Source organism: Schistocerca nitens, chromosome 2, assembly GCF_023898315.1.
Source record: "Schistocerca nitens isolate TAMUIC-IGC-003100 chromosome 2, iqSchNite1.1, whole genome shotgun sequence".
Taxonomy (NCBI): domain Eukaryota; kingdom Metazoa; phylum Arthropoda; class Insecta; order Orthoptera; family Acrididae; genus Schistocerca; species Schistocerca nitens.
Genome location: NC_064615.1, coordinates 191,349,835 through 191,377,182, shown reverse-complemented (window position 1 = coordinate 191,377,182; position 27,348 = coordinate 191,349,835). Strand labels below are relative to the sequence as shown.

The following is a 27,348-nucleotide window of genomic DNA, read 5'->3' as shown; positions in this document are numbered from 1 at the left end:
TTATCATCTTCATGCTGGGCTGGAGGTCGGCACATGGGGTTGGGGATGCTGGGACAGTGTATTAGCTTCACCCAATATCAACACTAACAGCTTCAAAGTCAATTGATTGTAAACCAACAGTAAAACAGAAATTCTTGTATCAATAAATTGTCTTCTCCTGATGCTCCGCAACCATCTTTGGCAGCAGAGAACTGCCGCCCACACCTTGCCATCTCAGTAACCCCCATTACAAACGTGTCTCTGTACCTTATTATTCTACTTTAAATGTGCCTGTCAATTGCTCAACACCTTCTCTGTGTGGCAAATAGCAGTATGTCTTATTCATTTTGTTGTCATTTGATATCAAATTTTCCATTGTTGGATGTAGGTTACAATAGTTGTGATATAGAGATGGTGAGACTTGCAAGGAACAGACTGATGTGGAGAGCTACATCAAACTAGTCTTCAGACTGAGCACCACCACCACCACCACCACCACCACCACCAACACCACCACCCACCACCACCACCACCACCACCACAACAACAACAACAACAAATCACTGTATTATGAGGCATGACTATTTATGACATAGCACTTTCGTACAATTTTGGTCCAGAGATTAGTGACCCTGCTACTACCACTGCGTTAATGATGATGAGCTCAGTGCGTGTTTATGGGCACAGACTGCAGTGGACTAGACAAGATCTCTTTTGTGGTGATCCACATCCTCACATCATTACTGTATTTGAGAGCTGCATTTCTGCAGATTGCCTTCTGCACCATGTAACTCTTACTCCAGTTTGTCAAAGAGACTTCTAAGTCGTCCACTGTTTTATATAACCGGGAGGAAGTTCCCCGTGTGGTGCCCATCAACTTTCATACAAAATTGTTTCCAGCCAATTCGCTTTGCTTGACATTCAAGCTGTATTTCTTGTTGGTGAGGGGTCGACCCAAACTCATTCTCAGGTATTTCAGAGTTTTGCAGTGTTCTGGGGTAATCTGTTTCTGAGATAAAAAGAGTAGGTTCACACTTACTACCCTGTGATCTCAATTGTTTATTCCTGTAGTAAGTGGTAAGTTCATTTGGGGCATTGGGCAGCATCTATTTAACAGTCTGAAACTGATGTACCACATCTGTAATCAGCAATTTTCTTGATGATTAAAGGTCCACAGGGACCTCATATGTCAGCCTGATCTGTAACATGTTTTGTGGAGAGTGTAGCAGACTTTGGCTGACCAAGCTGCCTGCAGTGTAGGTTGGTAAGTAGTCCATCCATATTTTTGTTGCCCATGAAGCAATCCTTTTTAATTATTATCTTATGGGTACCAACAGCTGCACACAGTGTGAATGGCTGGGTTGGTTTCACTTTGTTTGGTTTACCTGCTCTTAGCAGAACCACTTTTCGCATCCTTTTTCCCCAATATCAATCTACATTTCATCACTGACATTAAGAACACTCCACCTCGCCCACTGCCCAAACCCTTCCTTGATTCTTGTTACCAGTCTCTTCTCTTCTACACCAGCAACTGCTCATTAACAATCGGTGTTGTCATGCTCATAGAGGTGAGCTGTCTCAGGGGGGTGCGGGGTTGGGGGGTTTACTAAAGGTATAAGTTTGGAACAAGAGTAAAAACTAGTGCAGTTATCCGATCTTTAAGTGTGCCCATATGCTTCATACAATTCATTTGAAAGTGAGTGGTGTTCTGACACTATATTGTATAAGATTGGATCTTTAAGTGTGCCCATGCACTACATACTATTCATTTGAAAGCGAGTGGTGTTCTGACCTCATATTTTATGAGATTGTTCAGCATTGTTCCTTTGTTTGTAATCTGTCATTGCAATGCTGACTGAAAACTTACTAAAATAAAAATATTTCATAAGAGTATTTCAGCAATGAAAACAATGTAGTGGAATAAATTATTCGAATGACAAATGCATGTACTTCAAGATGTCCAAAAATTATTATTAGTAATACGGCTTCGATGTTTGATGCTTGCTTATGCTAACTCCTTGCTTAGTAGCACTGGTCAGTTTTTATATAACAGCAAGAACCAACAGAAAAGAAAAAACAGCACTTGTCTAGAATTAAGAAATACTATAATTTTTCAATCACATTATGTACAACCACAAGCATACAAAAGTCATCTCCTGTAACAATTCCAGTCATAGACTGTTAAAATAAAACATAAATTTTACTAGTGTAGTCAAACATGCCCATCTTTTCCATTTCACTGGACTGAAAATAATAAGGTAACAGGAATCTCATAAGTACTTTAGTGCCAAATGCTGGAAAGACTTCTTGGTTAAATCTTCAGACATTGCTACATGCCTGCTCATCTCATTAGCTGTAATTCCTGGAATATGGAGCTGTGGGTATGCCCGCCTCTATGTGATACTCGTCAAAACATGGTTCTCTACACAATCGCACATTGCACTCGGCACACAAGAAGCGAGTCTGTTTGAATGATCCCCTTGCTGTAGTTCGCTGCTTCAGTTTACACTGGAGGCAGATTTTACCATGAATAGAAGACCTTGTCAAGTGGTGCACCACAGACTGCTCTGACCCACATCCAAGGCTCTGCCAGAGGGATCCTGTCCACAAAGTCTGGCCTGCACAAACACAAACAAATCTTTAGGGAAGTATGACCATATTAATTTCTCTCTTAAGATAATGGCTACCCACAAGTCTTCACATCCAAAGCTAACAATTCAAATGTGTTGACATACTTAACTACACACAATAAATGTTGTCACATTATTTTACAGCAAGTCTAAAAGACAGTCACAATTATTTATGATTTTGATCTTAATGTTTTCCATTTCTGTAACAGAGCAAAATTTTAGTACGACACTTAACCCTGCAGTTCTACTCAAATTTAGTTCATGGATGTGATGTTCTGGTTAGCTTGGCCTGATCTGTCAAAATCTGGCTCAAAGTGGAATAAAAATTACTAAAAATTCAATTATTGTAAGAATAGGACAACAGTAATCTCTGTGGTACAGCTGCATAAAATTTTTTAATGTTATTATTACAGTGTTATGTTTATATAATGCATTCATATTGCAACATATTACAATGATAAAGACATGGATGATATAAAATTTTCAATAGATGTTGTTATTCATTGCTTACAGTTTGGACAACAGTAGGTGATGTGAGCTTTACAAATTGTTTAATAGGCAGATTTACAGTGTGTATGTTTTAGGGTTCCATAACTCTAAAACTGCAACCCTTACAGGATCACTTTGTTGTTGTTGTTGTTGTTGTTGTTGTCTGTCTGTCTGTCCAACTGTTGATACCTGTACTCATTCCTGAGAAAAAGAGGTATCAACTTGAAATTTATGTCACATACTAAGGTGTACAGTCCCTAGGTAGTGTGATAAATTGAAGCTTCAAGTAAATGCAATAAAAAAATACAGCCATTTGTGCCACCTAGAATCATGATATTTGACAAGAAGCAAGGCTTCACAGTACAAGTAAAGGGAAGAAATCTGAAAGATGTTAATTTGTAAATACATCACATTAAAAATATTTTTTTCTGATATTTGTTGTCTGTTTATCTGTCTGTCCATTTGTTACGACCTCTTATTCTCATGAGTGGGTATAGATATAAAGTTGAAATTTACGCGATGTATCTCTTGGCAGTGTAAAATATTAAACTTCTAAGTCAATGGAATCAAAAGCTACAGCTATTTGTGTCCCATATTTTGATACTCACAAACTCTCTCATCAGTACCTATAGGGTACTTCTCGCTGACCTAGAATCATAAAATTTGGGCTAAAGGCAAGACTTCACAATACAAGTAAAGGAAAAATCTGAAAAATCACTAATTTGTAATTATATCACTTTTTTCATTTGTTGAATGTATGTTAAAAACCCCTTTCTCTCAGGAACAGGTGGAGGTAAAAGTTGAAATTTATGTCTATGATCCCTTGGGAGTGTAAATAATTTAAGCTTCTAAGTTAATGGAATCAAAATATATGGCCATATATGACACATATTTTGATACTCTCCAACTTACTTACTCATCAGAACCTATAGTGAACTACCTATATAAAATGATAGATTTATTTGAAAGACTGCAGTATTTATGCTAAATTATACAAACTGAAACTGTGACTGACCATCTCCAGGAAAAATTTGAAGAAGGATATACTCCCAAATGAGAATCATCTACTGGCAAGTCACCTTAATCGTGGAAAGGGTGACTAAAAACATTGTGTACCAATGAAATGTGCTTGTTTTGGGATTAAATCATCCTGCTTGTGCAAAACAAAGAGTGGCTATTTATGGTGCACTGCATTTGAGCCACAACAGAGCAAATATCCTCTTGCATCTAAAGATTTTTGTCTTTGCCTGAAGGATATTTTAACAAAGTACATACTGTTTTTATCAACAAGTTTTATACAGATCCCCAATTATTTTATGTTCTTGTCCCTAAAAACACAGTTGGCACACTTATGAATAATAGGAACGAAATACCAGCTGCTTTGAGCAAGAGAGAACTCTAGAAGAGTAAAAGTGAAGAATTTTTACAGAAGGAAATTGATGGCTATGCAATGACGAGACAAGAAATATGTTTATTCACTTTTTAGTATTTGCCTTGATGGATTTCAACAAACTGAGAGGAAGAAAACTGGAAATGAAGGCAGAAGTTTTCCTCAAATACAGTGGCAGAAGCGGTGATTTGACTCATTTGATCAGTACATAGCAAATTACACAGCAATAATAAAAAGTCTCCAAAAATATTACATTCAACAATACTGCCATTCACTGGATGTTGCCGCTCTAAATTCTTACTTGTTGTATAAGAAACTTGGTGGAAAATTTGGGCAACTTGATAACCAAATTCAGCTTATTGGCAGCTTACTTGAAAACTACAGCACTTTTGCCAGTTCTTCCCTTTCAGCAAAGAAAAGTGGGTCAATCTTGGCAAATGTCAGTCCCAAAAGGACTTGTGAGATGACACTTTCCTAAACACTTTCCTTCTACTAAGAAGGAACAAGCACTTATGAGACGCTGCCCAGTGTGCTGCACCTAAAGAGACATCAATGGGGAGAGAAACACATGTTTATTATGAGGAGTGTAATGTTGAGCTGCATGCAATACGTTGTTTTGAATTGTACCATACAAAAAATAATTTATACATAAAGAAAACTACATAATGCATTAGCTCCTACAATAAAATCCATCCTGAGACTGTCAAGATAAATCGAAAGTAATTTGCTTATTTTTCATAATCCACATTGCTGCTGCCAAAAGCTCCGAATTGTTGGCAAATTACAATTGCAACAATAATTTGAGAAGATCGCACCAAAATGTGTCACATCCCACACTGCAAAAAAGCACATGAAGCATGGCAATAATTACATGGATGGGAACAGATAGCAGTATGTGCAAATACCTGTGGCAGCAGTGCCACAGTGGCAGGTAATAGCACAACAATGGCTGCTACTCAGTTACAAAAAACAGCACAGTCAAGGAGGGATAAACATATGGTCTAATTCTGTTCAGAAATGTTCTGCACATTTTCAGTCATTTTGTCATCATTTTAAAACATAACATTTCTAACACCAGAACAACTGCGAGCATTTCTAAAATGTATAGAACATTTCTGAACAGAATCAGACAAAATGTTTATCCCTCCACCTAAAGTTTACAGAAGTGAAAGAGGTAGTTGTGGCTTCAACCACTTCTTACTTCCATAACTCGCACAGGTGAGTATTAATGGGTCGTTACAGAGCAAATTTGATTTATATTGTGATATATACCAATTCTCTGGGCAGTATTCAGCCAAGACTGAGTCTCTACCTCCCTATTATATTGTGGTATGTGTGCCCAGAAACATCTTTCTGTTACTGTGTGAATTGTTTGATGTATATAGATGCTGTCGCATTCAAGGGGACATGATAAAAATAGCAGCAGAAATTAGACTGTTGTAATATCTTATCAAAAACATTCATTTTGAAAAATGTGGCTGTGGTTTAGCTCTAAGGATTATAACTTGAATATAGCAATCATCAACAAGTATGGTACAAACAGTTTATTTACATTGAACCATTATAGATTGTTTTAAAATATCCATTATGGGACAACCTTCACGGTGATGTCTCATTTTATGGCCATAATTGTTTAGTGCCGTAGTGTATGTTTCTGCAAAATGCATTCATTGGATATTTTTATTGCACCTTTCTAGAAATATTTGATAAATGTATTGTTCAGGAATTATATCAGTGCCACACAATTAATGACCACACAGTGGGATCACAGCATGAAAGCCTGTAAGAAACAGCTGATGATGGATTTTTAAAAATCCAATATCGGTATTAGTTAAATATTTTACACCATACTTGTGGTTGGTTGCCGTATTTAAATTGTAATCTTTGTAAGCTATAGTTTTAAAAGAGACCAGGGTTACATACTTATTGCATGAGGGCAGGCTTTGGACAGTGAGCGAAAAGAAAGTCAGATTTTTGATGGTTGGTAGGAGGCAGAAATGGCAGTTTCAAATGTAGCAATTGACCCTTTGTGCTACCTGAAACCATTTGTTCCTGCAGTGAACTAGAGTTGCAAGAAGCTGCCCAACTTACACTGCTACACATGCATCATTTAGGCCTTTCTTTGGAAAGTTCCAAACACTGCTATCTCACCTCTATGAGCAGAGTGTAATGCCAATCCTAGCAGTCGGTAACTTTACTCCTAAAGACAATGGAGGACACTGCTGTTGGAAGCTTCAGTATGTTATTCTTAATAATGCTGCTTGAAGGTTTTTTCAAGGTTTATAACTAATAGGAGGAATAATGGTAACCACTCACTGTGTGGTTGATAGCTGAAGTGCCAGGAATTTGGTGGGGTCATAAGCAAGACTTGTTCTGTGGTGTCACTACATTTTAGTTGTGTTGTCGATGCAATCTCAGTCATGCTGGCGAGAAGCATGCAGCTGGCCACCTGTGGCTCACACCAAGCGGCACTGAGTCTGCAGGGACGCAGACCACTGAGCCAATTGCCGGCATCCTGATGACACCGCAACTCCGCTGGCGTACAAGGCTGACACACAGCAGTGTGTGCACGGGTCGCTGAGGCAGCCATTCCGTGCCAAGCCGTTTCGCAGACAGCGAAGTGGTGTCCTCAGCATTGCGGGACCCAGTGACACAGATCGAGAGGAATGGGGGCACTGTAGTTGGAAACAATAAAGCACTTGGAAAGCTCGGACGAATCTTAATACGGTGCCTTCGACCTCTTCCCGCTACATTTGGTCATCCTGATACATTTGGTGGCAGAAGTTCCAACTACATTTGGTGACAGAAGTGGGATGTCATCTGTCTGCATTACATTCACAAGATGTGGTGAGTTTTGACCAGTTTCTTTTGAGTATTGGACATTTTTTTGCCTTTTTGTATTTTTGAGTATGCCTCATGACAGTCTATTTTAGATGTTTTGCATAGGCATATTATTTTTTTGTCAGAATAAGTGTTAGTGTATTTGGGGCAGTAAGATTTATTATTTTTTGTGGCATTTAATTACTTTTGTATTGGTTTGAGTATGATGTTACCGAGTATCATGATACTGAGGTGTAGGGAGTTGGGTTATTCTTGTACTTAAATGTTTTGTTTTGGGCCTAACTGAGAATGAAAGCAACACAATGGCAGAGTCATGGACACGAGGTGTGTCGGAACCAGAAGCGGTACGGATTTTATTAGAAAAGTAGCACAATTGACAGCAGATAATACGCAGTTGAGAAATAAATTAACATTGAGAAGTCAGTGGGAAACCGCATCTGATCAGTCGTTGTTGCCTAGGATGCAGGAGATTGATCCAGTTGCCGCGAGTTTGATTATTTCGTTTTCTGGCAAGGCATCTCAGGATGTGCGTTCGTTTGTGGAGGACTTGGAGACTTCAGCGGTGATGAATGGTTGGTCTGATGAGCATTTGTTACATATAGCCAAGATTAGGTTAATGGGTGAAGTGAAACCATATGTAAGGTGTTCTGAGGCCTTATGGAAAGCATGACATTTTAAGCAGTTAAAGGAAGGGCTTTTACAAAGGTACAAAAATAGAATAGTGCTTGGTACTTTAGAGAGAGGTTAAGTGTGATGTCAAAGAGTCAGGGGGAGACGATGAAGAAATTTACGGAGAGAATAACAGAAATTAATGAGTATACTTACGAGTTGGGTCAGAGCAATGAAGCAAATAGTGTTTCGTTTCAGGAGGCCGAGAAAAGGGCACTTGATGTATTTTTGAGAGGGTTACCGGCACACGTCACTGGATGTGTGGGAAGGGACTCCGAAAGATTTGTATTCGGCCATTCAGCTGGCAATTCAAAGTGTGGAAATACACGTGGCAACAGGGGTATGCAAGAGGCAAACAGTGTTTACACCAGGTGTGAAATGTTTTAAGTGTGGTCGTATGGGACATGTGCAGAGGCAATGTACCCAGTCACTGAGGAATAATGGCAGGAGTGGAAATCGGCAGTGGGGAGGATGGAGAAGTGGAGATAGGAGAGGTGGATAAGCATTAAACGGCAGAGGGGGCCCAAGACCCACCTAATGGAGCTCCCGTTTAATTTCAATGCTATGAATGCATATTCAGAGGTGGAATGTTCAGTGGTAGGATCCATAGGAACTAAAAAGTTTAAGATTTTGTTGGACACAGGGGCGCAAGTGTCAGTGGCTACTAGGAATATAATGGGACGAAGGAAGCTAGGCCCACCATGTTATAGGTTGTGCGAAGTGGGGTATAAGGAGGTCACGTGTTTGGGGTCGGTGACAGTTGACTTTCAAATAGAGAAAGTCCTATTTAATGCACACATGGAGGTAGTATCATGGGTAACCGAGGGCTACGACATGACCCTAGGAGTAGATTTCTTGCATCAACATCATGCCAAAATTGACCTTGGATAATGAACTGTGGAACTTGGTGGAATGTTGTTTCAGATTGGGGAAACTGTTGTCAATGCAGAGCTGTTGCAAGGAGCATTCAATGTAATGAACAAACCAACTGAACCGCATACATTAGCATTAAGGCTTAATTCGTATGAGTGTGTGTCTAGTGGCACCGCGAAGTCGCTCTGGGTAAGTGTGGAGTCAAATTTACCTGTGGGTACAGTATGTGTTATTGAACCATTGCAGGATAATGAAGTTTTGGGTACAGGAGGGGAATGACGGGCGAGTAGTTCCCGTGAACATGGATAATTTTAGTGCTGTAGACGCGAATTTGAGGAAAGGTGTTTTAGTAGCAAATTTGGATGTGCCAGATGAAGAAGACTGGTGTTCGAGAGGTAGGCGAAGTGATCAACCACTAACTGCCAATAGAACTGCACTGCGTGACAAAATTAAGCATTTGAAAGGAGGAGAAAGAGAGCATATGGAAGAATTATTGTGGGAATTTAAGGATTTGTTTTTTCCACAAGTGCCGTACCAGCAACTCCATTAGTTTAACATACGAGACCAACAGGGAATGAAGCACCTGTTTACCATAAACCATACAGAATAGCAAGGTATTTGCAGATGATTGTGGAGGATTTAATTGATCAGCAGCTTGTGGACAGTATTATAAAGCATAGTAATAATTGCTGGGGAGCAGGCATTGTCGTTGTGCCTAAAAAATCTATGGATGGAACTAAGAAATACATGTTCTGTTGTGACTACCGATATTTCAATAATAAGACAGTAACAGACGCATATCCCATTCCAAACATATCAGAGACTTTGGATCACTTAGGACAGTGCCTGTACTTTTCTACGATGGATTTGACAAGTGGTTATGATCAGTTTGAGGTGGCTCCAGAGGATCGTCCAAAAACTGCTTTCTCTACTCCTGGAGGCCATTACCAGTACATTAGCATGCCATTTGGTTTGAAAAATTCTCCGGCAATGTTTCAGAGGTTGCTAGACAGTCTTGAGGGGTTTGAAACTATGGCAGTGTCTGGGCTATTTGGATGACATTATAGTGTTTTCAAGAAGTATGGAGCAACATAGACAGCGGTTAAGGGAAGTCTTTATGAGGTTAAGAGAAGCTCGTTTGACGTTGAGCATGGAGAAGAAGTTCCTCACGAGGTATCAAGGGCCATACCAAGTTGTTGAAACCTGAAACCACATCCCCCATTAATGTTAAGCTTCAACTGCCAACTAGAACAATGATAGTACACATTGGGCGGTTACGGCCATTTAAGGGTTGCCCAGATGTGATTCCAGGTGTATCACAGGAAGGAAAGAGGAAGAAAGAGAGAGTGAAGAGAGGTCTTAATCACAGAGAAAACCAGGAAGATAGAGTACAGCATTAAGTACTGTATGCTTTGCGATCCAGAAAGTAGTAGAGTATTTGTAGTTTTTTAGTTTTTGTGTCATGTATCATTGAGTTTGCATAGAGCAATTAGGCATTATATTTTCGTATGTTGTATGTATTTTCGAATATAGCCTGCTGTGGACAGCAGTCCTTTTGAAGAGGGAGGAAGGGTGATGGTGAACCCTGTCCTCAGGCTAGTGAAGTGGGGAGCGTTGAGTAAGTTTGTGGAAGTGAAAACTAAGGAGGTATTATTGCTGATTTCGGCAGCTAGCAATCGGTACACTTGTACCAATCCAGACAAGTGCACAGTGCAGTTATTTTTAGCCAGGGGGAAAGGAATAGACTGTCCAAGGGACATTGTGGAGCCAAAATTGAGCTTGCAACGGGTTGGGATGCAATGGATCTTCTCCACCTACGAGAATTTGGTAGTAGTAGCAAGTTGTTCTGAGTGGGGAGTATTTGCAGAAGTGAAACGTATAGAGTGGAATTTTAATCAATGGAACTAAGTGTAACATAATAGGACCAACCTTCCACCTGCCAGTGTCAATTTCAGGAGTCACGCAATTGCACATTACGCAGCCACAGCTGTACTGGCCAGAAGCCACTTTAGAGTTTTTACTAAGGCAGAATCTGACCCTGTTAAAATCAAACTCTGGAGCCAGGTCTGTTGATATCCATAAACCAGATCATTTTAGAGCAAGAGGGGTGCATATCAGCTGAACAGCTTGTGCAATGCGTCGCTCAGTAGAAGGAAAGGCAACGGCAAATAACGATCATTTTGAGCACCTCTGTGTCAAGTGTCAATGCAGCCTTAACTTTGTTATGTGTTGTTTTCTTGCTGATCAGGCGGAGAGCTAATTCCAAGAGGGAACCAAGGGTAGTCCAAGTTCCAGTGGATTGGATACCGAGGGTGTGAGACGAGTACGTAAGGGGTTGATCGAGCAGTGGTTGTCCAGTAAGGAATTGTTACGTTTTGTTTCATGTCATGGGTTTAAGGCGCACTAGACCACATTTTAAGTTTTCTAATAGTAAGGAAATATGCCATAGGTGCCGACCCATACAAGTTAAGAGCTAGTTAAGGGTCGACCTGGGGACCGGGTCTTTCCGAAGAGGAGAATAATGTAGCGCACCACCGTTTAGGATAGGGAAAGTTAGTTTTGTGCAATGTTCTGAGCACAAGTTACAGCCAGGTGCGGGCCGGATTGCAGTGAGTTATGCATGCCAACAGTTGCGAAGTAGAATAGAAGCCACAGGGCTGTCAAATTGCTGAAAGAGTATACATAGTGGTTTTGCATGTCGCAAATCACAAGCAGAAGGGGCCCACTGGCCCAACTTAGTGTGTTATCAGTACATGACGTGAAGCGGCATGTATGGCAAAACAGAGGCACACAGCCGCGTAGAAATAGGTGCGGGTTTCTAATGAGATTCATTCAAGTGTGGCAGCTCTCCTGGACCATGGGGCATGTCACACCACCAGCTACACGCAGCAGCAGATGGGGTGCCAGCATTCCAGTTCACAGCAGGTTGCTGGTTCGACCCTCTGAGGCTGACGCGAGGTCCGTAGCCAGCCAGCATTGGGCCACTCCATGGCTCGCTACTGTGGGCAGTTGTCCTGGCTTCCAACACACGCCAGAGGCATCCCGAGGCGAAGGCCGCAGATTCGGATGCTGGATCGTGGGTGCTTGTTGTTGCTGCGATCTCAGCCACGCCAGCGAGAAGCACGCAGCTGGCCGCTTGCGGCTTACACCAAGCGGCGCTGAGTCAGCAGGGACGCAGACCACTGAGCCAACTGCCAGCATCCTGACGATGACGCAACTCCACTGGCGTACAAGGCCGACACACAGCAATGTGTTGAGGCAGCCATTCTGTGCCAAGCCATTTAGCAGACAGTGAAGTAATGTCCTCAGCATTGCGGGACCCAGTGACGCAGATCGGGAGGAACAGGGGCACTGTAGTTGGAAACAATAAATCATTTGGAAAGGTTGGACGAGTCTTAATACGGTGCCTTCTACCTCTTTTCCGCTACATTTGGTCATCCTGATACATTTGGTGACAGAAGTTCCCACTACAGTTGGCTAAGAACATGCATCCATGTACACGCAGAGGGGTGTGTGTTTTTCTTTCTTTTTTTTTCTTTTCTTTTTATAGAGATCTCTTTGTCTTTGTGCAATCATTGTTACCATGTCATTCTAACATAATCTTTCTTTATCTAATCTACTTCTGATAAAGCAAAATTTATCCTCCTCTTTAAGCATCTCTCGTCCATGTTTATTAATAATTGTGAGATAGAATTGCTGGCCAAGAATTACTTCCAGGAGGCAAAACAGGCAATGCTGCTGATAGATACATATACATTTGAAAGTGACACACATCCAGAATAGTAGTTCCTTCCTCAGGGAGGAGATTTTAATAGGTTGGAGTTGGTTAAAAAGGAAGGGCAGATCACACAGACCCAAGGATGTAAAAAAACCACCTGCAGTGAGGACCCCTGTCCTCACTACAGGTGGATCCCACACATTCTGAGTCCTGAGTGACCTGCCTTTCATTTTTAACCTTCTGTCTCAAATTTTTATTAGCTTTCTTGTCCACATTAATCATGTTTACATGATTACCTTAGTTCCCTGTTTGTTTATGTTGTTATTATAGCCATCACCTAACACACTCTCAATTTCATTATGCACCCAGCTCAACGCTTGATCATTTTGGCTATCAGAGCTGTCAACCGTGAACTGTACTGTACTGTACTGTCTGTGACACAAAACTCCCACACTGAGACAGTCCTTTGCTGTGCTTATTGTCTTTTCAATATAAAAATTAAATGAGCAACCCTGCCTTAGATCTGTGCCAATTTTTGCATCTTGTACATTCTGTCACTGATCCTCTAGTCAGCTCCACATAGAGTGGATTTACAATCTCCCTTCCGTTCCCATAGTTGGCACCACACTTATAAAAACTGAAGAATTATGTTCCATTGCAGACTTTCAAAAGTCTTCTCCAAATCTACGTGTGTTTCCTAATTTTTCCTACATATGTCATATATTATAATTTGCAATTCTAAAATGATTTCTTAAGTATCTCTACTTTTCCCAAATCCAAACTGGTTCTCTCCTACCCTACTTTGGTTGCAACAGGGTACAGAGACACCAGAAAATTATCTAAATTGTAATATTTTATCACAGTGGCATTTGTGAACTCTCACAAATATTTTGAACATGTGAGAGTAATCTGATTGTATCAAAAGAATATTTACTTCAGAAAACCATAAAATTGTGATACGGAATTTCTGGTAAGTACCTACCACCAGGAGATGAAATTTTTAATACACACAAAAACTCCCTCCCACCTCCATACAGAATCCAGAACCTAAACACAGTCATGAACGTTTCCTCCGAAAGCTTTAGCCCCATAAAAGTATCAGTCCTTACCAAGGGCCTCAACTTTTGCCCTGCCCCCAAATTCAATCGTGCAGGACTTGTTAAAAATCTTCTCGTCTTCTCCTGGTCCCTACAGTGGAAACACTTTTTTGCCACCAACCCTACCAATAAGACTCACCCAGAGGCCAATGTTGAGCTCCACCTGTCTCGTTTCACTCCTCCATCCAAATGTGATCCACTCCCGCTGTCCCCCAAATCAACCCCTGTTAACTTTGCACAATTCCTTAACCTCGATACTTGCCTTACCATCACTCCCAAAATCCCTCAACATGCAAGTTAACCTTACATCTGCAGAAAGAACTGCACACACCATCTAAAAACTGTTCTCAACCTTATAATCCTACCTGCTGACAAAGGCTCCACCACTGGTGTTCAGAACCACAAGGATTACCTGATGGAAGGACTCCAACAGCTGTGAGATTCATTCACCTACAAACACTGCCATGATGACCCTATTCCAGAAATCCTTAGGCACATCCCAGAATGTCTCCTTGGAATCTATCTCTCTCCTCAACCCTGCCACTCCTGTCACTCCCCCCTACATGATTCCTAAAGTCTATAAACCAACCGACCAGGATGCCCTGTTGTGGCCGGTTAATGTGCCCCCACTGAGAGAATCTCTACTCTTGTAGACAAAGATCTTCAGCCTATTATCTGCAACCTACCTTCCTATATAGAAGATACCAACCATTTCGTCCACCGACCCTCCACAATTAGTGTTGCTTTACCACATGGTGTCCTGCTCGTCACTATTGATGCCACCTCCCTTTATACCAACATCCCTAATGCCCATGGCCTTACTACTATTGGACACTGCCTTTCCCAATGCCTGATGGATTCCAAACCTACAGCCTCCTTCCTAGTTGCCATGACAAGCTATATCCTCACCTACAGTCACTTCTCCTTTGAAGGCATGACCTACAAACAATTCCAGGTTATGGATATGGGCACCTGCATGGCACCATCCTACGCCAAACTATTCATGGGCCATCGAGAGGAATCCTTTCAAACCACCTAGAATGCCAAACACATCACCTAGTTCAGATTCACTGATGACATCTTTGTGATCTGGATCGAGGGTTAGGTCACCCCATCCACATTCCTCCAGAACCTCAACATCATCTTACCCATATGCTTCAACTGGTTCTCCTCAAACCAACAAGCCACCTTTTTGATGTTGGCCTCTACCTCAAAGATGGCTACATCAGTACCTGCTACCAACCACCAGCAAAACCCCCAAATCAACAGCTGCCACCCATTCTATACGAATGAGTCCCTTCCATATAGGCTAACCACCCATTAGCCGTTGCATCTGTGGTAACATGCAGTACCTCTCGAATTATACCCAGGGCCTCAGTTAGTCATTCACAGACCTTAATTACCCTCCCAACCTTGTTCAAAAACAGATATCCCATGCCTTATCTCTCCAGTCACCCACCACCTCCCAAAGTCCCACCATCTGGCCACAGATGAGCATTCCCTTCATGACTCAGTACCATCCAGGACTGGAGCAACTGAATCGCATTCTCAGCCAGGGTTTCTGCTACCTCCTGTCATGCCCTGAAATGAGGGCTGTCCTACCCACTATCCTTCTTGTCCCTCCCATAGTGGTATTCTGCTGCAAACTGAACCTAAGCAATAACTTCATCCATCTCAACACAATTCCTTCTCCCATCCGCTTTCTCCATGGCTCATACCCCTGTAATAGACCTTAAAGCAAGAATGTGATCAACAAGTTGCGCTACGTGAGCATGACAAACAACAAGCTGCTGACCACATGAATGGCCACCAACAAATTGTCGTCAAGGAACAGCTGGACCAGCCAGTTGCTGAGCATGCTGCCGAACACGATGTTCTTCATTTCAATGACTGCTTCATAGCAGTCCTTTCCCACTCCATCCCCTGTCCCCTCTCTCCCGTTCTCTGCCTAACTTCCCAACTGCACCTAGCCCAATCGTCTCCCCAGCTTGTTCATGTATGCTCACACAAGCCGCACTTTATCACCCTCTACTCCTACCCTGCTAGCCCTCACCCTCCCCACCCCAGCTTCCATCCTACCCCCCCCCCCCCAATCCCAGCCAGTCTGATTCCCCCATCATGCAGTGCTAATCTGTGTGTGTGTGTGTGTGTGTGTGTGTGTGTGTGTGTGTGTGTGTTGTCAATTCCGATGAAGATATTTTTGGCTGAAAGCTTACACGTATGAGTCTTCTTGTTGCACCTATCTGTGACTCAGCATCTCCACTGTATGGTGAGTAGCAGCTATCCTTTTCATAATATTGTCATTATTCTATTCTGGATTTTCCATTGTTTAACAATAAAAACATTATAAATAGCCGATGTTCCTAGAATACCTTTGACTTCACAACAGATACTTAAAAGATGAACAACACATGAATGATTTAGGCATTCTAAATCCATAAGACTACAACTGAAGTTAAAGCTCTCTCAATTAACCTATTACAAACTGTAAAGCATACCAGGTAATTCCATCATGTGGCCTGAATATAAATACATATACGCAGAAACAACGTGTTATACATTAATCGTATCAAAATGAAGATTCAACAGAGAAAACTATTAAATTATGAGATACAATTTCAAGATACTGCCAACTGACACATAGAAATAAAAGTACATGGCACTATCCTACCTTTCAGAAATATTAGTTCTAAAAGCTAGGAGACTGTAATTTACTTTTACTTTTATATGTGTCTATTGACAGTTTTGACTATTTCACCTCCTTAAGATAAATAACGTTCAGCAGTACTGTCTCATAATTTAATAAAAGCACTGGACTTGCCACACATAAAACACAGCACTAAATTTGCAAGAAAATAAGTATACTTACGCCGTCGCATATCTTCATTTTGTTTCTCCTCAGATGGACCAGCTTTCACAAGAATATGAGCTAAAAATAATAAGAAAACAGAATTAGCTCTGTGTGAGTTCATAAATTACGACTCTGACCAAACTTGATGGGGTAGAACTGACATATATATTTTTTGGGGTTCCGTGCCTTAACTGGTAAAAACGGAATCCTTATATAATCACTTTGTTGTCTGTCTGACTGTTAAAAACTATTTTCTCACAGTAATTGGTAGACATATCAAGTTACAATTAATCCCACATACTGAGGTTTATGGTCCCTTGGCAGCGTAAAAATTTAAGCTTCTAAGTCAATGCACTCAAAAGATGTGGTGTGATGTACGTTCTGCATTTCTTGCTTTTATGTTTTCTTTAAAGGCAAAGAGAAAAGGTGAAATGGTAGCCCAGCATTGAGCCTGCGCCTACTGTCATGTACTTTTTATTTTCAAATGTTAAAAAAAACATAAGATGATTTTCCTGTTCCTTGGTCAGAGGAAGGACTCTGCTAATGAATGAGGGTAGACACACGTTATTTTAGAGCATAATCAGTGATAGCCATTTTGGTTATGAGAATAAGTGAAAAGTCTGTATTTTTGATTGTGTAAAAGAAATAATACATTCGTATTTCGTTAGTGAAAATTTGAGTTATTATTGCAAGTAGTACTATGATAAGAAGAATTGAAGCCCACCTGTGTACTTCATAGTTATCACGAAGGTCCGATCACCAGATCATGGACACGGCCAAGATTTTGTAGGTGGATACGGCGATCGTATGTAAGCATAAATCTATAGCAAGAGAAAGACTATTTCGTCTGTGCAGAACTAACACGAACTCATTTACAGGCACAGCCGAGCTTATTGTGCTTGTCAGACCACTGAAGAATTAATCCCATTAATTCAATATATCTCAACATTTTTTATTATATTATAAAGTGGCGATAAGTGACAGGCACGATACGTAGTGGGCAGAACTGAGTGTACTAGTGTTGTTAAGGCAATGATTATACATGTACGTTAATAATTTCTTTATGTTCCATGTACGCTGATGACATGACGGAGATGATGATGTAACACTTGAAAAATACTAACTGAAAGAAAAAGAAATCATAAATAAATTAGAAGGAAGAAGACAACAATACCAAGAGTGGACAACTAAAACTACAATAGACGGAAGTAGCAGTTACAAGACAACAATAAGATAGGACCGCTCAATGCATGTAGAAAATGCACTCCTAGTAGACCTATTAGAAAATCCAAGAACTTATTTCCTAAAATCCAGAACCTAAAGCTTCAGAGGTTAACATAATTGCAATCAAGTAGAGAGAATGACATTTCTTTATCAGTATCAAAAGCATATTGAGTGAACAACAATTGAGATTACGATAACATATAGCTATATATGCATTCTGTCGCGTGAGAAATAGCGCGGAAGTAAAATTCAAACAGAGAAAATATTAATTTTGGTAAAGATTTCTATAATGGATGGACAAAGCAATAAGGAAATGTCATTTCAAAATCAAAATAGCAATGTACGAATAGTACACTTGCATTTGCAAAACGTAACAGTAAGTGATTTGGAACTGTCAAGCAGTCGTTATTTGGATGCTCGGTGCGACATGCCATTGTTGCATTCGACGTCCGTGAATACAGAACATTTAATTATAAGCAATACGTTGATTACAGTACACGAAATTAATGACACCTCAAGGCAAAGGAATATTTTAAATGAAAGTAGCACATGTAGTACAGGCGCAGATGCTGACAGGCGTAGGACAGAAGTGACTAGGGAAGATATGTAAGCCTTATTTCGAGCCTTAATAGGGATACAAACAGACATGAATGCAATGAAAACAGACTTGAACACAGTAAATCCAAAAAAGGTTGCGTTTAGAAACAATACAAGCACACACGAACACAATCAGTTCAAAGATGGCAAGTTTAGACACAATACAGATATCTACATCTACATCCATACTCCGCAAGCCACCTGACGGTGTGTGGCGGAGGGTACCTTGAGTACTTCTATCGGTTCTCCCTTCTATTCCAGTCTCGTATTGTTCGTGGAAAGAAGGATTGTTGGTATGCTTCTGTGTGGGCTCTAATCTCTCTGATTTTATCCTCATGGTCTCTTCGTGAGATATACGTAGGAGGGAGCAATATACTGCTTGACTCTTCGGTGAAGGTATGTTCTCGAAACTTCAACAAAAGCCCGTACCGAGCTACTGAGTGCCTCTCCTGCAGAGTCTTCCACTGCAGTTTACCAATCATCTCCGCAACGCTTTCGCGATTACTAAATGATCCTGTAACGAAGCGCGCTGCTCTCCGTTGGATCTTCTCTATCTCTTCTATCAACCCTATCTGGTATGGATCCCACACTGCTGAGCAGTATTCAAGCAGTGCGCGAACAAGCGTACTGTAACCTACTTCCTTTGTTTTCGGATTGCATTTCCTTAGGAATCTTCCAATGAATCTCAGTCTGGCATATGCTTTACCAACGATCAACTTTATATGATCATTCCATTTTAAATAACTCCTAATGCGTACTCCCAGATAATTTATGGAATTAACTGCTTCCAGTTGCTGACCTGCTATTTTGTAGCTAAATGATAAGGGATCTATCTTTCTATGTATTCGCAGCACATTACACTTGTCTACATTGAGATTCAATTGTCATTCCCTGCACCATGCGTCAATTCACTGCAGATCCTCCTGCATTTCAGTACAATTTTCCATTGTTACAACCTCTTGATATACCACAGCATCATCCGCAAAAAGCCTCAGTGAACTTCCGATGTCATCCACAAGGTCATTTATGTATATTGTGAATAGCAACGGTCCTATGACACTCCCCTGTGGCACACCTGAAATCACTCTTACTTCGGAAGACTTCTCTCCATTGAGAATGGCATGCTGCATTCTGTTATCTAGGAACCCTTCAATCCAATCACACAAATGGTCTGATAGTCCATATGCTCTTACTTTGTTCATTAAACGACTGTGGGGAACTGTATCGAACGCCTTGTGGAAGTCAAGAAACACAGCATCTACCTGGGAACCCGTGTCTATGGCCCTCTGAGTCTCGTGGACGAATAGCGCGAGCTGGGTTTCACACGACCGTCTTTTTCTAAACCCATGCTGATTCCTACAGAGTAGATTTCTAGTCTCCAGAAAAGTCATCGAACATAATACGTATTCCAAAATTCTACAACTGATCAACGTTAGAGATATAGGTCTATAGTTCTGCACATCAGTTCGACGTCCCTTCTTGAAAACAGGGATGACCTGTGCCCTTTTCCAATCCTTTGGAATGCTACGCTCTTCTAGAGACCTATGGTACACCGCTGCAAGAAGGGGGACAAGTTCCCTCGCGTACTCTGTGTAAAATCGAACTGGTATCACATCATGTCCAGCGGCCTTTCCTCTTTTGAGCAATTTTAATTGTTTCTCTATCCCTCTGTCGTCTATTTCGATATCTACCATTTTGTCATCTGTGCGACAATCTAGAGGAGGAACTACAGTGCGGTCTTCCTCTGTGAAACAGCTTTGGAAAAAGACATTTAGTATTTTGGCCTTTAGTCTGTCATCCTCTGTTTCAGTACCATTTTGGTCACAGAGTGTCTGGACATTTTGTTTTGATCCACCTACCGCTTTGACAAGAGTCATTGGTGCCGACATGAGCAACAATTTGGAGTCGGGTGCACCCAGTGCTCTCTATCGCCACCGGCAGGGCCTCCTCCACATCTCGGATGAGACCCCCCGGCAAGCAGACAGAGTGAACACACTGGCCTTCTTCTCCGACCTTTCCGCTATTTCCCTAAGGGGCTCCATCAACCGCCTAACGTTGGAGCTCCCAATAACTAATAAACCCCTCCCCCCGTGTGCCTGCTTGGACCTCGCTGAAGGAGCGGCCACATGTCCACTGACAGGCAGAGCGGGCGATGCCACCCGGCCAGCTTCTACATTGAAGCAGACATGACACACATTTCAGGCAAGTTAAAAAATTTGTGCACGGAACTCAATAATCTGGACACGAAGTTCACACAGCAGATTTCACAAATCTCCACGGAAGTGGATAGGAAAATTAATGAACAAGTACAAACTTCAGTTCTCGATATGAGTGAGAAATTAAAAGGTATAGTGGAAGAAAAATTTGAAACACTAACACGCACATACGGACAGGAGATATCCGGAATTGGAGAAACTCACAATAATTTACAGGTAATGTAAAAGAATATGCAGGTTAACATAGATAATATACAATCAGAAGTAGCGAAACTTCACTGCATTATTTCGTTGCGACGAAATCTTCTCATGAAATTCCAATCACCAACTTTCTCCTCTGAATGCGAAAATATTTTGTTGACACCGACTTACATAGGGAAGAATGATCACCAAGTTAAAATAAGGGAAATCAGAGCTCGTACAGAAAGATATAGGTGTTCACTCTTTCCACATGCTATACGAGACTGGAATAATACAGAATTGTGAAGGTGGTTCGATGAGCCCTTTGCCAGGCACTTAAATGTGATTTGCAGAATATCGATGTAGATGTAGATGGATAGGTGTCACCCTCAGTCCAGACCAGAAAGATGTCATCAGTGAATCTGAATCAGGTGAGGTATATGAGGGTTCAAGGTGGTTAGGAAGGATTCCTCTCAATATCCCACAAATAGTTGGCATAGGATGATGCCAATCCAGGTGATCACTGTTATAATATGGAGTTGTTTGTAGGTGATGCCTCCAAAGGAAAAATAATTGTGGGTGAAGATATACTTGGTCCTGGTGACCTGGATGGAGATGTTAGGTTTGGAAATAGTCGTGTGTCCAGAAAAGATAGTGTTGAATAATAGCAAGCCCATGGGCTTTTGGGATGTTAGTGTAAAGGGAGGTGGCATCAACAGTGACAATGTACTAAAGGAGGTGATTATATAGACTGGCGACTCCATGGAGTGTCCTGTGCACCACGACCAGATAATGGATATACTTAGGAGGAGAGACAGCATTGGTCGTATTTTTTTGTTTTATTAACTGCAAAATCGATTTTCGGTCACATAGTGACCATCCTCAGTGCTGTAATATATAATTTAAATTGGTAGGCACTGGTGTCAACAAGCTTAGAGCGATCACATAAACTGAGTTCAGTTTATGTGATCGCTCTAAGCTTGTTGACAACAGTGCCTACCAATTTAAATTATATATTACAGCACTGAGGATGGTCACTAAGTGACCGAAAATTGATTTTGCGGTTAATAAAACAAAAAAATATGACCAACGCTGTCTCTCCTTCTAAGTATATCTGAGGTGATTATATAGTTCAAGGCAGAGTAGGAGGTGATTGGGTTGGTGAGTTTTTTGAGGCTACATTGTGCGTGCTGCTCTAGTTCCTGGGGGATAGAGTTTCAATGAGAGAGATGGGATGCAGAAATTTGGGACTGCAGAGCAAGAGAATTTCACAGATGGGCAGGAGGCACTGCAAGGAGGTGTGGGCTTGATTTACATGGTTCTGCAGGACTAGGTTGGTGAAGGCTATGGACTCACAGAATTTGAACAGATAGAGGCCATTGTGGAAGGAGCGGTTGCAGCTGGAGATAGGTAATTTGATTGTCAGGGCATTTGCTGGGGATTCCACAAGCTACACAACAACACAGAAACAGTATGTGGGACTGGGTACTGGCTAGAAATAGGAAAACTTTCCTGTATTTATGTTGATAGAAGGAGCAAAGATCCACAATGGAGGATAATAAATGCATAAAAATATGTAAAAGTATTTAGGGAAAACTCGCAGAAATGATGAAGTTTTGGAGGAAAGGTGAAAGCTGAGGGAGTAGGACCGGTAGTGAAAGGCAAAAGTGAACTAAAACTGACATGAAAACAAAATGAGATCAAAGAGAAACATAAAAAAAGATACGGTAATTGTAATAGTGGGATGCAGAGAAGATAGAGGGTGGGGGGATTTGGTAAGGTTTAGGTATACGAATTTCGTGTGGCAGAGGAAGGTATTGAAAATAACATGCAAAAATACATGTGTGTGTGGAGGAAGTGTGATCAAAATGAATCTCTAAGAATAACTGCACTGGCAGGAAGAATGAAAGTTTAAAGCATAGCAATTTTTCCATTGTGCCTGTCTGTGACTCAGTGTTTCCTCTATATGGCGAGATCCTTTTGATAATATTGTTGTTATTCCATCCCAGACATTCCATTATTTGATTGTGTTTAATGGTTTTTCTTTCATCCCACAACCCTGTGTTCTTTTACATTATTAGTATTCTCTAATGCCTTACTTAACTCAGTGTCCATCCTCTTATTTCCCGTGTCTTATCTGTCACCTTCCAAACTGCACATGCTCTGCTGTATAAGCCACACTGTATCAATAATCTGGTCATCTGGTCCACACACAACACTCTGCTATGTAACCATGCGGATTGTTGGTGCAGGATCTCATGTTCTGCATTCTTTCTCTGTGTATAGACCTTCAAACTGATCACACTTCATCCCTCACTGTTGCACATTATTTCCCATACCTTCCTTTGCCACATGAACTTTTTGAACCTTGACCTTAATAAATGCCCCCTCCTTCCCTTATTCCAGCATGCACCTGCTAACCACAACTAACACATTTACACCAGCTATCCCCTCTCTTCAGACATATCCAACTGCTTACCTGCATCCCACTGTTATCATCTTTTCATTTTTTTTTTCTTTGACCTCATTGTGTTTTCATGTTGACTTTACTTTGTTTTCGCCTTTCACTATCAATCCTGTTCCCACTAGTTTCACCTTCTTACCCATGCTGCATAAATTCCATCCATTTTGTGAGTTTTTTCACACATATTTTACGTATTTCTATGCCTTTTTTATCCTCCACTGTGGAGTCTTGCTCCTTCCATATGTGCCAATGCAGGAATGTCTTCCTATCCCTAGTCAGAACCCAGTCCCACATACTGTTCCTACCTTGTTGCCTAGCTAATGGAATCCCCCCGAATGGCCTGACCACCAAATTACCCATCTCCAGCTGCAGTCTCTCCTTCCACAATGACCTCTATCTGTATATTCTCCTGCTCTGCAATCCCAAATTCCTGCATCCCATCTCTCACACTGAAACTCTTGCCTTCCAGGAACTAGAGCAACATGTACAACACCACATCAAAAAAATTCTCCAATGTGTTCACCTGCTACTCCAGCCTTGAACTATCACTATCCACCACCTCTACAAGTGCCCTCAGAAACTTCCTCTCAGCACTATACAGAAACCAGAGTCAAAACAGTAATGAAAATTTCCTACAAAGGCCTTAATTTGGCAGAAGTATCAGTCCTTTCCAAATGCCATATTTTTTGTCCCACTTCTAAATTAAATTAAGCTGAACACGTTATAGACAGTCTCTCCTTTTCCCCACTCCCCAACGTTGAAACAATTTTACACCACCATCCCTACAAATCAGACTCACTGACACCAGCATTGCACCCTGCCTGTCACAGTTGACTCCTCCAGTCAACTGTGATCCGACCCCATTGCCTCCAAATAACCTCTGTTAATGTTCCAGAATTTCTTAACCTAAAATCTTGCTTCACCAACATTCCCCAAATTCCTCAACATAGAAATCAACATTAGAAACCACTGCAACCAGCCACCTAAAAACTGATTTTGACCTTATAATCCTACTTACCGACAAAGTCTACCATTGTGGTTTCAAACCACATGGACTATCTGGTGGAGGGACTCCACCAGCTGTTAGGTTTGTCCACCTACAAACCATGCCTCTTTCAAGAAATACGGCAGGATCTTTAGTCCCTCCTCAAATACTTACTTACTTCAGTCCATCACAGAACACCTCTCTCTCTCTCTCTCTCTCTCTCTCTCTCTCTCTCTCTCACTCACTCACTCACTCACTCACTCACTCACTCCCCACTGCTCCCCACACTCCTACTTTCTACATATTTCCTACAGATCATATATCCAACCTCCCAGGATGCCCCTTTGTGGCCAATTACTGCATCCCCACTGGGAAAAACTCTGCTCTGCTCCTGTGAACCAACACCTTCAGCCTATTATCCCTAACCTTACCTCTTATATAAATGACACCAACAATTTCCTCCACCAACTCTCCATACTTTCTGTTCCTTTACCACATAGCACTCTGTTCGTCACCGATGATACCACCTCCCTCTATACTAACATCCACAATGAGCATGGCCTTGCTGTTATTGGACACTATCTCTTCCGAATGCTCAATTATCTCAAAACCTAAAACCTCCGATCTGGGCTACCCAGAGAGAATCTTCCTAACCACCAAGAATTCCTATACCCCTCACCTGATTCAGATTCACTTACGACATCTTCGTGGTATGGACTGAGGGTGACAACCTACCTACATTCCTCCGGAACCTTGACATTTTCTCTCCATTTGCTTCACCTGGTCCTCCTCAACCCATCAAGCCACATTTCTTGATGTTGACCTCCACTTCAAGGATGGTTATACCAGTAGCTCCATCCATATCAAAAGTACCAACAACCAGCAATCTACAGCTATGTCTACATCTACATAGATTTTACGCAAGCCACTGTAAGTGCATGGCGATGGGTACCCTGTACCACTACTTGTCATTTCCATTCCTGTTTGACTCGCAAACAGAGCGAGGGAAAAACAACTGTCTATATGCTTCCGTATGAGCCCTAATTTATGCGTGTCTTATCTTTGTGGTCCTTATGCGCAGTGTATGTTGGCAGCAGTAGAATCATTCAGTAGTCAGCTTCAAATGCTGGTTCTCTAAATTTTCTCACTAGTGTTTCTCAAAAAGAACATTGCCTTCCCTTCAGGGATCCCCATTTGAGTTCCTGAAGTATCTCCATAACACTTACATTTTGTTAGAACCTACCGGTACCAAATCTGGCAGCCCTCCTCTGAATTGCTTCGATGTCTTCCTTCAATCCAACCTGGTACGGATCCCAAAACGCTCGACAAGTACTCAAGAATAGGTCATGCCAGCGTCCTATGTGCAGTCTCCTTTACAGGTGAACCACACTTTCCTAAAATTCTCCCAGTAAATCGAAATTGACCATTTGCCTTCCCTACCATAGTCCTCACATGCTCATTCTACTTCATATCACTTTGCAACATTACATCCAGATATTTAAACAAATTGACTTTGTTGAGACACTAGTAATACTGCATCCGAATGTTACAGGTTTGATCTTCTTACTCATCTGCATCAACTTACATTTTTTCACATTTAGGGCTAGCTGCCATTCATTTTGTCAACTGTAAATTTTGTCTAAGTCACCTTGTATCTTCCTACAGTCACTCAACCTTGACACCTTACCGCGCACCACAGCGTCATCAGCAAAGAACCGCAGATTACTGCCTATCTTGTCTGTCAAATCATTTATTTATATAGATAACAACATTGCTCCTATCACTCCTGAGGATACCCTTGTCTCTCATGAACACTCACCATCAAGGAAAACATACTGGGTTCTATTATTTAAGAAGTCTTCGAGCCACTCACATATCTGTGGACTTATTCCATTTCGACAGCTGCCACCCATTCCATGCAACGAAGTCCTTTCCACACAGCCTAGCCACCATGGTTATCACATCTGCAGTGATGAGCAGTCATTGTCCAAATACATCCAAGATCTCACTGAGGTCTTTACATACCAAAATTACACTTCCAACTTTGTACAGAAATGTATCTCACATGCCTTGACTCTCCAGTCCCCTGCCACTTCCCATACACCAACTGTTTGACCAGAAAGTAGCACTTCTGTACTTCTCTCATGATTCAATAGCACCAGGACAGGAGAGCTAAATTACATTCTCCACCAGGGTTTTGACTACTTCCCTTCATGCCTTGAAATGAGGAACATCCTACCAACTATCCTTCCCAACACTCACATAGTGGTGTTCCGCCACCTACCAAATCTACGCAATATCCTTGTCCATACCTACTTCATCCATGCTCCCAACCCCTCACTTCATGCTCATATCCCTGAAAGACCTGTCCCATACATTCTCCCATGACCACCTGCTCTATTCTACTCACAGTCATCTCCTAGCTCATCAAAGACAAGGCTAAATGTGAAAGGAGTCGTGACTCATGAACTAAGCTGCAACCACTGTGCTGCCCTCTATGTGAGCATAACAACTAACAAGCTGTCTGTCCACATGAATGGACACCGATAAACTGAGGCCAAGAGACAGCTGCACCACCTAATTGCTGAACATGCTGCCCATCACGGTGTGCTTCACTTCAATGACTGCTTCACAGTCTGTATGTAGCATCTCAATCCTTCCTTCCAACAGGAGCTTTTCTGAATTGCTCAGGTGGGAACTGTCCCTGCAGTATATCCTGCATTCCCCTCTGGCCTCAACCTTCATTAGCCTTTGTCCACCACCTACCTATCTCCTTCCCTGCTCCCACTCCAGCACTACACAGCCTTCTATTCCGTTAACTTAACCACTATTCTTTTTCTTCTTTTCTACTTCTCAATTTCTGGCTCCCCCCCCCCCCCCAACACGAATCTCCCAGCTGCTCCTAACAGCCCTACTCTTTATCCACCACATCCCTGCATGCTCCCACATCCAGTGCTACACATTCCACCACCCCTACCCTGTTTTGCCACTTACCCCCACCACAGACTTCTGCTCCCACCAAGAGCAGTTTCAGTCAGCAATTGGGCCACAGGGGTCATGCATATATTTGTGTGTGTGTGTGTGTGTGTGTGTGTGTATACGTTTTTTCTGCTTCAGAAGAAGGCCTTTTGGATGGAAGCTTAAA

The 27,348-nt window shown here is 41.6% G+C and overlaps 1 protein-coding gene across 2 annotated transcripts in view; it reads right to left on the bottom strand.

Moving 5' to 3' along the window:
• Positions 1 to 2,100: 2,100 nt before the first annotated feature.
• The window catches only part of LOC126235877 (broad-complex core protein isoforms 1/2/3/4/5-like), a 69,613-nt gene continuing 44,365 nt past the window's right edge, over positions 2,101 to 27,348 (bottom strand). For both annotated transcript variants that reach the window (XM_049944787.1, XM_049944786.1), the window contains exons 5-6: positions 16,556 to 16,615; positions 2,101 to 2,597 (exon numbers count right to left, since the gene is read on the bottom strand). In XM_049944787.1, the coding sequence (XP_049800744.1) occupies positions 2,329 to 2,597; positions 16,556 to 16,615 (329 nt within the window). In that variant the 3' untranslated portion in view covers positions 2,101 to 2,328. The remainder of the gene's footprint in view (positions 2,598 to 16,555; positions 16,616 to 27,348) is intronic.